At 33.7% G+C, this 13,474-nt stretch overlaps 1 protein-coding gene across 4 annotated transcripts in view; it reads right to left on the reverse strand.

Moving 5' to 3' along the window:
- Positions 1–13,474, reverse strand: part of Suco (SUN domain containing ossification factor) — a 56,943-nt gene that overhangs the window by 13,378 nt on the left and 30,091 nt on the right. For all 4 annotated transcript variants that reach the window (XM_050158319.1, XM_050158317.1, XM_050158320.1 and 1 more), the window contains 7 exons: positions 13,332–13,387; positions 12,814–12,905; positions 11,983–12,048; positions 6,622–6,690; positions 5,545–5,635; positions 1,540–2,697; positions 366–453 (listed from right to left, as the gene is read on the reverse strand). In XM_050158319.1, coding sequence (XP_050014276.1) covers positions 366–453; positions 1,540–2,697; positions 5,545–5,635; positions 6,622–6,690; positions 11,983–12,048; positions 12,814–12,905; positions 13,332–13,387 — 1,620 coding nt within the window. The remainder of the gene's footprint in view (positions 1–365; positions 454–1,539; positions 2,698–5,544; positions 5,636–6,621; positions 6,691–11,982; positions 12,049–12,813; positions 12,906–13,331; positions 13,388–13,474) is intronic.

Consider the following 13,474-nt stretch of genomic DNA (forward strand, 5'->3'; position numbering starts at 1 on the left):
AATATCATTTCTTGTAGAAATGTGGATCAATATGGAGGCTATTACTTCAAGTGAAATGAACCACACACAGAAAGACATGTTCATCTGTGCAAACTATTAAGTAAATCTACATAGGCAGAAAGGTGAAAAGATGAAAAAATGTTCAATAAAGGGCACAATAGAGTAGGAGAATTTCTTCTATAGCACAGTGGAAAACTACTGGTTAAAATAATTTATGATACATTTGAAACTAGAGAATACTGACCGATTACCCTGATTTTCTATTACACATTGTACATGCAAAATAATTACGATACACTCCACAAAGATGTATGCATATCATATTACATTCTAAAAAATAAATATACAATAACGAAGAAACCAACCTGTTCTTCTGCTATTCTTGAAGTATTCTGAAGCTTTACTATTGTTTTATTGAAAGCTTTCTGCATTTCTTCCATTTGTTTTCGGTACCTACAGAGTAAAAATTCCTTTAAATTCACTTATCATTAAGTACTGGAAAAATAATTCTGATTTTAAGATTCAACAATTCACTTATCTTAAAATGACTTATTCAGGACTGTGAAACACAGTAACACATACAAAAGGTATTAACCAATAGATCCTGAACATCAAGTTTATTCTCATTGCTATAAAAAATTAGTATGATTCCTTTGGGATGAAGTAGAGTGAGGAAAGACCAGGAGCAAATATCTTTTCTCATATTTTACTGACATCTCATTAGTAGCACTTCAAATTAAGAGGGATAAGAAAAAGTGGTATGTCGAGAACTCTAGATATTTGGTGCCCAAGTGATGGCAAATGTAAGGGAAAGAAATTCTAGGACAGATATTGGACATTTACGGAATATGAAACAGAATACAGGTATAAAGACAAGAAGATTGTGCCTGGAGTCTTAATCACCGTTTAAGTGCACTGACACTAAGGAATAAAGGATATAAATTATGACAAAGGAACTGATTTTGTGATCTGCATAAAAGATGTATTGATTGTAAATGCTGCATATTTTGTCTGCATATATGAATGATGAAATCTTGTTTGATTTTTCCTTATCTTTATACATCTAAACTCTTAAATACCTGACCCAGACGTACTACAAGCCCTTTAAGGTACTTTTCCCATGTTCTCTCTGGCAATCGGTAAAAACTGCTAAAGTCAAGCAACAGAAGGAGAAAGTGATGCTGAATACGCTAGCACACACCTACAGTCGCAGTTAATCAAGAGGTTGATAAGATCACATAAGTCTAAGAGCTCAAGACTAATCTCAGCGACACAGTAAGAACACAAAAATTATAAAGGAGAAAGTGTGATACAGAAAATGCTTTAGCCTAATAATAATAGCAGCATGTCACTAAGAACTTATAAAAACAAAACAGATAACAATTCTGGAAAAGTTTTGAACACCATCCAAGTGGCTTGTCCTCTTTTTCCAGTTAAAATCATCCTTATTACATTACCATAAAAATGTCTTTGTAGATCTTATTCAGCTACCAAACTTACCATGTGAAATGGGTTGTGCTCATGTATAAGAAAGCTTACCTTTGACTAAGTTCCTCCAGATAGCGACCACTGAGAGACATGTTAACTTCTAAGGCTTTAATACGATTATTAAGTCTCATAAATACTGACTCCTTCTGATTTGATCCATGTACGAGATTCCCATTACCATATCCCAGATCTGTAGAATTTTGTAATTCAGCATAGAAATCTGTAGCTGTCCTTTGTAACCCTCTTAAAAGGGCATCTTCTGGAGATTGATCGTCCTCTTTTCCTTCAGGCAATGAAGGGTCCATAACCGGAGTCACTATTTGCTTTGGTGTATCAGCTATACTCATTTTGGCTTCCCCGTCTTCAGTGTCTGGCACAGTGGCTGTGCTTATAGGTAGTGGTATTGTTTCAGAGACCCTGATGACAACTTCTGTGGAGGATATGTCTTCTTTCACAGTACTGTCCACTAACTCATTAACTTTACTTGTTTCATAAATAACAGAAGGCTTCTCTACAGAACTAAAGCTCTCAGGCTTTTTTTCCGTTTCATCATCAGACTCAACAGAACTCTCTTGGGGCATTACTTGTAATGGTGTATGTCCTCCCTCATATTTAACAGACTCAGATCCTTCTACTTTAGACAGTGAATTGATTTCTGGAGTAATATCTAAGAGAGGAGACTGAGAAAGAGTTTGAGGATGGCTTGGTTCAATTTCAATTGCATCCACTGTGTGATTTATCAAATCACTTTGGTGCACACTACTTAAGTCATCAAGAACAACAGTTTCAGCTTCTCTTTCCATGTTCTCATTGTCCACATCTCCACTGGCAGGCTGCAATACTGAAACCTCTACTGATTCGACTGGAAGTAGTAACGATGGCTGAACTGGCACAAAATCTTTTCCTTTACTCATAACAGTTCTGCTGCGTTGTCGATAAAAAGCAATTCTAAATGAGCACCATTTATAAATGTACTCCGAAAAACTAGAAATGCAACAAATTGACGTCAGTTCACTACAAAGTATTTGTGTCTCAGATTCAAACCAGGATGATGACTCATCCTCTTGTTCACCGCTGCCCAAAAGGGTCACCGTGGATGGACTTGCTTCCTCTTCTTCCTCCTGAACCAGCTGGACAATAGGACTTTCTTTTGGAGTATCTGAGGTTGATGGTTCTGTGTCCTGTGTATGGACTTCATTGGTTACATATCTAGAAACACATAGATATAATTACATATCACTTAGAAATCTAATGTTAAAGTAAGCTTAAGGAAAATGTCTTAGCACAACATAAAGACTGGGATTACAGAAGTAATGGTGAGTACAAAGTTGTACTGAGCTTTTCCTATAAAATATTTTTTTCATTATATTTAAAAAAATGTATGTAAGTCAGAAATGGCAACACAAAATCCACTTACCATGTAACCAGGTAGCTCAAACCACTGTATTTTACCACATCAAATTTGCTTCCTTTTAATGTTTGACTCTAAATAAGTGAATACTTCTCTTGCCTGAATATACAGTGTGCCTTTCCATAACAGACTTACTCTTTACATGCCTTACCACCACTCTTTATAGACTAGAAATTAAGATGCCCAAGATCTAGAACTAGAATCCAGGATTTTAATATCATCTGTAGAAGGTAGCTCAAATTCTCAATGACGTTTCTGTAGGCTTTGAGGATCCCCCCACACACACATACAGAAGACTGTCTGCTTTTAAGGAAATACAATCTTACCATCTGAGCTAGTTTTCTTACTAAAAGACAAATATATGACCACTTTAATAAAAAGTCTTGGCTCATAAAAAACCAACAATGTCATTAAGCCTGCCTCACCATTGTCTCTAGAGTAGGCCTGTGTGGTTGGGCCTAGCAGGGTGGAGTAATAGTAGAAAGTTACAGTGCCCATGGTTCTGTCTGAGACAAAGATGATTTCTGAGTACAATCTTAAAGAACAAATGAAAAACCTGAAGAACTCAGGTAATATCAATACCAAAATTAAATTATCTTTACATGAAAAATCTCCTACTTAAAAAATTACTACCAGTTAATGTTTCCAAGTACAGACTTCTGTCACCACAATTACAAAAGCAAAGACAAAGAGCATTTAAGGAGACTTTCATTTTTGCTGAGAGCAAAGTACTAACCAGTTAAGATAAAACAATTAGGTTATGCTTCTCTAAACAGAAAGAGCTATCTACAGCCATATAGATCCATTTAGTACCAAATTGTATTTCTTACATATTCAAGGGCACATCATCTATTAGTTACTGAACAAACTATGACAGTAAAAAGGAGCAGTCTGGAGAGACGGAGGAGAAAATGTTTAGCTATATATTGTTGTACATACTCTAGTCTTACAGTTAAAAAAAATTTAAGCATAGGAAAAGAAAATAATAGCTTTCCATAACTTTTAGTAATATTGTGTATGGAGTACTGTCTTTTTTATCTCACCAAGTGACTACTCTAAAATCATTTTTGAAAATTAGAGTAAACAAATGAAGAAATTTTACTATGCAATGATATATAATAAAAGTCAATGTGGTAGCTTGTACCTATAAATCCAGTACTTGGGAGAAAGAACAAAGAGGATCACAAGTTTGGGGCCAGGCTGAACTACATAGGGAGATGATGTTTGTCTCAACAATATCCCCTTTCAAATATTCATGATTGCATGTGTGCACATATATATGTATATAAGTAATTTGTTTAATTTGTTAAAAACAGTGAGCTAATTCGGGCGGTGGTGGCACACATCTTTAATCCCAGTACCCAGGAGACAGAGGCAAGCAGATCTCTGTGAGTTCGATGCCAGTCTGGTCTATAAGAGTTAGTTTCCAGGACAGGCTCCAAAGCAACAGAGAAACCCTGTCCTGAAAAACCAAAAAGTTAACTGAAGAAGCCTAGTTATAAAATCAAAAGCTGCAATTATACCCCCAGATAATAAGAAATACTATGAATGTCTCTATCACTAAGACATATTTTAGGACTTTTTAAGAATAAGTAACACATAGGCTTTATTTTTCACTCCAATCACCTAATAAATGTTTTCAGCCACTTTCAGAATATAAATATCTCACTCTGTTCTTCAAAGCACAAAATCATTTTTTAAATAATTTATTTAATTTTGTGCACATTGGTGTAATGGTGTCAGATTACCTGGAACTGAGTTACAGACAGTTGTGAACTGCCATGTAGGTGCTGGGAATGTTTGAACCCAGGTCATCTGGAAGAGCAGCCAGTGCTTTTAACCATTGAGCCATCTTGTCAGCCCCACAAAATCATTTTTTAATTATCATGCTGTTTGGTTATTACAGTTCAAAGCATACACATTGCAATTCTGATTTTCTACTATTGTGAAATAGTTCAAATTTATATACGCCCCTCTACTAGAGTTCTTGAGAAAAAAAGATTTTCAGATTTTACACAATAACCACAACTCAACAGCCAAATAACTAAATTTATTGTCTACTATAGATAGTATGTACCTACAAATAATATGTACCTATACTATCTTTGGTAAGAAAGCCCCTCAAATGAAGATACTTTATGTTACCTATATACACAACACTGCCCAAAGTGTTCCACTGGGAAAAAAAAAAAAAAAACATACAAATCAGTTTGAGAAAGGGAACAACTTAATTTGCTGGGTGACAAATGTAATTCAAGAACCACTACTGCTCTAGATATTTTGGCTACCCTAGGGGTATCATATATACAATGTTTTCAAAATTAATTAAAAACACAAGTCTTTGAAATCTATCCTCAAGCCTAGAACAATCACCTTTAGTAAAGAAATATTTTTCTTAAAAAAAGATTCAATGTATGAAAATAATACACAATACCAAAACAACCAATGTGTGGTGTGGAATGCAGTGCTATTTTTTAATACACAAATACAGGAATGAAAAGAAGTAACTGAAGTTCTAAGTAGCTGTAGGGATATCGTCTTATGATTCAGGCTTTCATAGATGACTGCATATATATTACAAGCTCTTTGCTGTATTAATACATTCAGTTCTGTTTTAATAGAACTAATGTCACAATATAACTTACTCAGGTGATGGAACAGGAGTTGAAACACGAGTTGATTCAGGCATTTTAGGTGCAGTTGTGGCAGTGGCATTCTCAGATATACTTTTATTTCCTATTTTAAGAAAGATGCCCACATTTGAGTTCAATGTTTAAAAGTTGTACCATAAAATATTTTATTGTAACAAATTAAAAAGAGCTTTAGCCTCTTGGGGAAGGGAAAGAAAAAGGTCAAACACATTTGCTACTAAGGAGTTTTTTCTTTTAAATCTAAATTCCCTTAGAAAGACATGACTGTACACGATTACAACTATAAAGAATGTTATTCCTTAACTTATTTGATATTATAAATTTTGCATAGTCTTACATTATTAATATGCTTCTAGACCAGAAAGTTATTAGAAAATGAGGAAGCAAAATGGGTAATTTTTAAGCTTACACTTGGCTTAGTGGTTTTTTTTTTTTTTAAATAAAAGGCACCGTTATTCTTTGGTAATTATATTATTTGCCATTCTCTAAAAAAAATGGCTTACTACATTAATATTTCTGCTACACAAAGGAAAGCCCAATACGAAGTATCACTAGGACTTCAAATTCTCAGGAAAGAGATGAGGGCATGGAATTATTACTGTCATAGCTAAGAAGAATCAAGTTCATTTGGGCAGGGTGGTAGCACCTGCCACCACCCAGACACTAGAGAGACTGAGGTAGGAGGATTGTTAAGTTCAAGGCCAGTCTGGCAATTTAATAAGACCTGTCTCAAAACTAAAAAAAATTTAAAGCCTAGGTATAATGCTCAGTAGAAGAGTACTTGTATAGCAGATGTGATGAACTGGGTTGATCAATTCTACCAGGGTGAGAGAGGAGTGTAGAGGGGGCAGGGATCAATTCATGAATTTTATGCAGCTGTAGATCTTTCATTAACAAAAGAATCTGTGAAGTTCAATTAATAATGATTAATAGAGGACTGCTAAGTTCTTTTCAATGGTCTCTCCATTTCTAAATGAAAATTCTATTTTATTGGTTTATTACTTCCTTTTTCTAACTTAAAGGATCCATGAAGTACCAGCTATTTTAAAGATGCATGAAATGATTAGGTACCTTCTGTCAAGTCTTCAGTTTTTGCTCCCAGAATATTAGCAGCAATATTCACCATATTTAGAATGGCATCTAAAACAGAATTCAATCAGAAAAACAATACCAATATACCTAAACAGTCTCATTAAAATCTTAATATAGTTTTTTAAAAGTCCATAAAGGTCTTTAAGCCTTTTTCTTTGGGTTAGTTACCTTTGTATTTCCTATCAAAGTCCAATAAAGGACACAGATTTTTAACCAGAGTAAGCTGAAATTTTAATGTTCAGAAGGAATTTTGAATGCAGTTTTTTAAAATAAAATTTCCTCCTATCTTTTACGAAATACTGTGTTTAGCACATTATAAAATTCAATTACAGTTCAACATATAACCTGGACTGGAACATGAAAAAAATGAGATGCTCAAAATTCATATTTCAGTTATTTAAAGGTTCTATAGTTAAAAAAAACTTATATAAACAAAGCAATTTCTAAAGAGTGATTACATAGGTTAAAAATAAAATGGGAAGATTATTATCCAAAGAAAGGCAGAAATTTACTATTATTAATTTTATATTATCATATAATCTATTAATTACATAAACCTGTAATACACAATTAAATTCCTTTGATGACTTTTAAAACTAATTAGGCAAAACAATGTTTTGGGGGTTGTATAAAGCCCCCAATATCTTTGATTCTGTGGAAAGTTCAAATTTTTTAAAGTCAAAACTAAAGTTAATAGGTAGAACAATTTGTGAAATTGGTCCTTCTGATTTTTTGCCCCCCTCCCCTCAGTGGGGAATATTTAGCTAACAAATAAAGACAGTATAAACCTCAATTTCTATATTAAGACATATATAATACATGAGAAGCAAAAAATGGCAGAATTCCACAGGAATCTGGTGACAGAGTGTGAAGTCTTCTAATAATGTAACAATATTTCAGAGGAATTTCCCCAGTCTAGCGAGAACTGCCATTTGAAGTCAATTCTTTACTATCATGCATTTCTATTAAAGCACTGAGTAGGCAGAAGCTGTACTAAGCCTCCCAAGGTATTCCATCTTAGACTCATCATAAAAGTGATCCATAGAGTCTGCAGGACACTTTTAACAAAAATCAAAGATGTGAAAAGTACTAAGAGAAGGCACATCAAGAAGCCTGCAAGCCAGCTCAGCGTGGTCACAGACTCATATATGTGTGTGCAGGGTGGGAAAAAGACTTCTGACTGTTTTAAAGGGGATTCCCAAGCAGAGTAATTTTGCTATACATCTGCATATGAAACAAAAAATGTACTTATTTATATTTATCAGAATAACACAAAGGCTGTCACTTTTAAATGTCTTGCCCTTGGATGTGACAAGCTGGTGAACAGAGAAGTAGAACAGAGAAGTACAGACCTAGCCCTGTTTTGTCACTCACGTTAAGACAAAACTTAAGCTGAGGTATGATAGGAATGCCCATCACCTCACAAACCTCATCAGGAATGGAAACTCCTGCTTCTTTATGAGCCCACTCTGAATGCCAATAATAGCACCCTTTGGACATGATCCCCTGCTTTACACTGCCATCCAAAGTTCAGTCACATCTGTCTGATTTACAAAAATCAAATTTTTCAATTTTATATTCTCTTGTATTCAAAGTAAACTTGTATTTCAGATTTCCAATTTAGGTCATTAAAAATTCAACAAACAAACACCTACATTAATCTGTACAAAGAACTTATTTTTTTTTGTTATTTTGAACTTAATTTTATTAATAGCTTAACAATAAGACACACAGTATTTCCATCTTAAGACTTATCTGTCATCATTTTAGGAGATTGGTTAGTAAAAAAAAAAGCAAAATCTGGGAGATTTCTATTTTCTCAGCTCATCTAACTAAAAGAAACAATTCCATTATTTTCATAGAACATTACTCTTCTCTCTCTCTCTCTTTCGGTCTTTGGAAACAAAACAACTTTGTAAATAGTCTATTCTGATCATTCCCACTTAGAGCCAGATGTGGGCAGCTTTTGTCATCATAAGCCACTAAAATCTCTTTAGAATTACTAAAGTAGTAGCATCAAGCACAATCCCAGACTGGATTAATTTCCCTCATTTCTCTGCGTTGGGCAAGTTACACATCCCACATTATTCCTTTAAGAATGAAACATTCCTAATGACCAAACACCTTTTTTTACATTATTGCTGAGTCTCCAATACTTCGATGGCATTTTGGCTACAGAATACAAACTCTTTTCTAGTCTACAATGCAGAAATGGGGAGTTTTTGTCTATGCTTCAATATTCCGAAATAAACTAACCAAAATACAACCCCCTTCTATGTGTACTGTTCCCTCCCAATAATTACTTTACTTCCTCTTTATAGGAACACAAAAAAATGGCAACACAAGATCCACTTACTCAGTAACCAAGTTGTTCAAACTATTGTATTTTACCACATCAAAATTAAAATATATTGACTTAAAATCTGCATTTTGTCCTTAACCTGTACATATGTGTTTAGGAGATATAGAGATTTCAATAAAATGTAAAACATATATCTAAGCGAAAAGATAAGCTTATAAGAGTATCAAAGTAGATGGCCATCTTTATCTACAAGACAAAGCACCAACCAGTGAAGCAGAAGCATTAGGGAGAATTCTTACTGATCTAAAAGATAAGCAAGTCGCAAGAGCTGTCAAAACAGGCATGTACACATGCTCCTCTATGACAGCCATTTCTCCCTTTGTAAAATTCTACAGTATCAAGCATGTCTACTGATGTATATTTTCTATGAACAGTAACTATAGGGTAATCATCCCTATTCCAAAACTCTAAAGCCTGAAAGCCAAAATGCTCCAAAATACACTTTTGAGCACTAACAATTCTTACATCCAAAAGCATGAAATTTGAAATATGACCTCATATGATGGATCATAGTCAAAAGTCAGACACACTACAAATACTGTATAAAATTACCTTAAGCTATGTGCATAAGCTACAACAGAAATTCATGTTTATATCCCAGCCTCAAGATATCTCATTATGCAAACACAAATATTATGAAATCTAAACTGTGAAATACTTCTGGTTCAAAGTATCTCAAAAGGATACTAAATATGTACCCAATAGATAAAGGAAAAAGGATTTTCTATTAAGAGCAAAGTTACAAATTCTGTACAATTTTTAAAAAGGAAAAGTTTGTGTATGTTGGTCCACATCTCTAATCTCAATATTTGACAAGTAGAGGCAGGTGGATGGCAAGTTTGAAGCAACCTGGGCTACACTGATTTTGTTTCAAAAATCTAAAGAGTGGGAAGATAACTTAATACAGTAATAGAGTACTGGCCTAATATGTGCAAAGCCATAGGGCCACTTTCCAGCACCAAAACACTGGGCTCCACATAAGCCCGATTTCAAGCTCATTTAGAACTGCAAAACTTGGATATTCTATTGTTAAACACGGGTTCTTTAGACTAATTCTACACGCTGTACACTTCTTACACTGTTAGCTATCCTATCATAGAGGATGTAACTAGTCAGGTTCAAAGGCAAACCTGTTTATTTAGAGAAGACTATACAGACCAGGTCAGTAAACTTCATGACAGCAAAGTAAGACTGTTTTTAGGGCCACTCGTTTTGAAACTTTAAGAGGTATATGTCATTTCAAAAAGTTAATTTCTGCCGGGCGGTGGTGGCGCACGCCTTTAATCCCAGCACTCGGGAGGCAGAGGCAGGCAGATCTCTGTGAGTTTGAGGCCAGCCTGGTCTACAAGAGCTAGTTCCAGGACAGGAACCAAAAGCTACGGAGAAACTGTCTCGAAAAATCAAAAAAAAAAAAAAGTTAATTTCCATACTATAGATCAGGTAATATCTCCCTGTCTCTATCATTTCAGTATGTAAATTCTTTCAATACTCAGAACACACAAAGGTAAATAGACAGCCTTTCAAAACCCATAAAGGAAAAGAAAATAAAGTGTTAACAACTAACACATTTATCAAAGATAAAGGCAAAAAAAAATTAGACCAAAATAATATAGTCTATATATAATTAATTAAAACAGTATATGACAGACTACATGCAGGAAAATGTCCTACACTGGCATATAACTACCTGTTTTAATGGTAGCTGTGAACAAACACCATAGGAAGAAAAAAAAAATAAAACACAGAATATTAACAGGGTTTCTTCTCTTACCTCAAACTATGGTAAGAAACTACCTCCCTTGCACCCTTTCCTTTCTGGTAACCATTAAAAGCTAAAGATCATTTAGACTGGTTCTAACCATGTATAAAAAGAAAAGAAAAAGATGCTTCCTCAAAACTAGCTTACCATCTTTAAGAATGACTATTATGTAACACAAATATATACTTAAAATCATAGTAAAATTCATATATAACATACCATCTTTTTTCACCCCTAGAATAATGTTGTATCACAGCACTATTTTTATACAAGCAATAAAATAAAATTGGATCCTAAGTGAAAATAGTTGCTCAAACCTAAAAAGCCAAAAATTATCAACAGAGGCTAGGGTTTAAGCTCAGTGCTATAGAGATTACCCTCACACATGAAAGGAAACAAAATAAACAAATATAAATGAAGTATAATGAACTAATATGTAATGAACATTACATAAATGGGTTCTATTCTCCCAGGTATTTTTATTATTTTTATTCTCATCCCTAGGAGACTGCTAAACTTTTTAATCCTCCATGGAGAAGAAAAGAGATAGTAGGAGAAAAGGAGAGATGAAAAGAATTAGTGACTCAACTCCATATAAATGGCATATAAGCTGTTTATTAAAGTTTGCACACACACTGGTATGACCTTTAGTTATTCAGTTATTAATCTCTAAATAAATAGAAAATTCTTAGTTAAGTTTTGTATTAACCACAAAAATAATATTCCAGTGGGTAGGATTTATCTAAAAGTATCTTTAGCGAGCCTACCCCTAGGTTCACACTAGTTTGGAAGACCAACAAACTAAACCACCAAGTAGTCATTTCTTTATAGTTGAAAACACCATATCATATTATTACTATTATTGGTGAACACTGGAAACAGCTTTTATATTTTTGAAATTAAACAGAAAAGTAGGCATAAGTATAGATTACTAAGCCTTCACTCACAAAAAATTTACTAGCGTGCTGCTTTCTTAATTTTCTCCCAAGAAATTTATAGTCCTTTCTTCAGTAAGCTCGTCAAATTTGATATCTGATGCTTACGTTTTCCTCCTTTTCATCTACTGTATTTCATTTCCATGGAAAGTCCATCCGAAAGCTAATATAATTCAAAAGTGGGAGTATAAGCATTCTAAACTACATTGCAACAAACAGCCTGTCAGAAGAAGAGCAAGAGAAACAGACTTTAATAATATAAATAGAAAACCCCAAATACTCACTTGTAGCAGAACCAAGAAGATTTTTTGAAGATTTATCCTCCACAGTATTATAATCCAGTGGATAATCTGTTAAGACAAAAATAATTTTAATGAGAACTAGTTCTACTAAAAGCATTTCAAAGTACCTATATTTTGTCAGTCAACTGAAATATAAAACACTATATAGTAAGTATTAATTATAAATCTAAAACATGTCCACATAAATAAGTTCAGAAGCCTTTAGCTGCTGTAAATCAAGGAAAATACATGTAATGCTGACTAAAAGTATTAAACATATTTTTAACATTTTCCAACATTTAGCAAATGCCTTTGTATTTTTTGTAGGAAAATGTCAAAAGAAACTTTAAATTGTTCAAATTACAGTTTATACCATTTTCAGTAAACAAAGTAGCCAGGGGATTAAACCCAGACTCAAAGGAGCTTCTAAAAGACTGTGGTCTTAATGTACTTGCTCCACGGCACAGGGCATAGCAAAGAACTCAATACTGACTTCTGCTGTTTCAGTATCATATAAGTTTAACAGATTCTTAGGCCCAGAATTGGGAATACTCAAAATTTATATTGCTGGTATTACAAAAGAGTCCCAATTGCAAAGAACTCAATGGTGAGTTTGGAATGTAAGGTACAAAGAACTCACTGATGAGTGTGGAATGTAGGGCACAAAGCATTCACACTAGAACATCATTTAAGACAGATTTGGTTACTAGGGCTAAAAACAATAAAATAAACTAAAGTGACCACAATTGTTGATTTACGTAATCCATTACTATTGAATTACAAAAAAGAAAAAGAAAGAAAATTCCCACTAGTCACCTACTTAAAATCACTTACCATAGTCCTCATCAAATAGTTCTTGACGTTCTGACTGATACTGGGAGTCAGCAATTTCTTCATATTCTTCTACCATGCTAGTACCGAAAACCCTAGTAACAATTTCATTGAAGGTTTGCATTAAAACAGAAGTTACTAAGGCTCAACACTTCACAACTCATGAGTAAAAAGGTCACAAACACTAGCTTTTGCAATCAAAATAATGTATTTCTTACAACTATTCATCCACTACTTCATTAAAATATAAATGTAACAAAGCATTTAGAAATATAAGGACCAATCTGTGCTTCTATGTATTATCAACGCAATAAAACAGAAAGTTTACTAACAGAAAAACAGCAAAAAATAATTTTTTTCAGACTATCTTGGTATTTTTCTAAAATAAATTTAAATGGAGGCTCAATACCCTATATCTCTATAGTATTAACTTCACATAAGAAAAAATATCTCTTCACTTTAAAAACATTAGCTTTTTTTATATCACTTGTAAAAACAGGAAATATTTTGCTTTGTATTACCTTATTAGGCTTAAAGGACAAAAGTGCTCTGATCCAAAATGCGATACTAACTCCACCTGAAAAATAGAAGTTGATGAACTTGGAAACCAGCAGTGCCTCTGTGAGGTGAGCAGTATACTCAGTCTTCTCATTATAGCATTTCT

This window comes from Alexandromys fortis, unplaced genomic scaffold (genome assembly GCF_014885135.2).
Source record: "Alexandromys fortis isolate MF-2015 unplaced genomic scaffold, M_Fortis_MF-2015_v1.1 scaffold_97, whole genome shotgun sequence".
Taxonomy (NCBI): domain Eukaryota; kingdom Metazoa; phylum Chordata; class Mammalia; order Rodentia; family Cricetidae; genus Alexandromys; species Alexandromys fortis.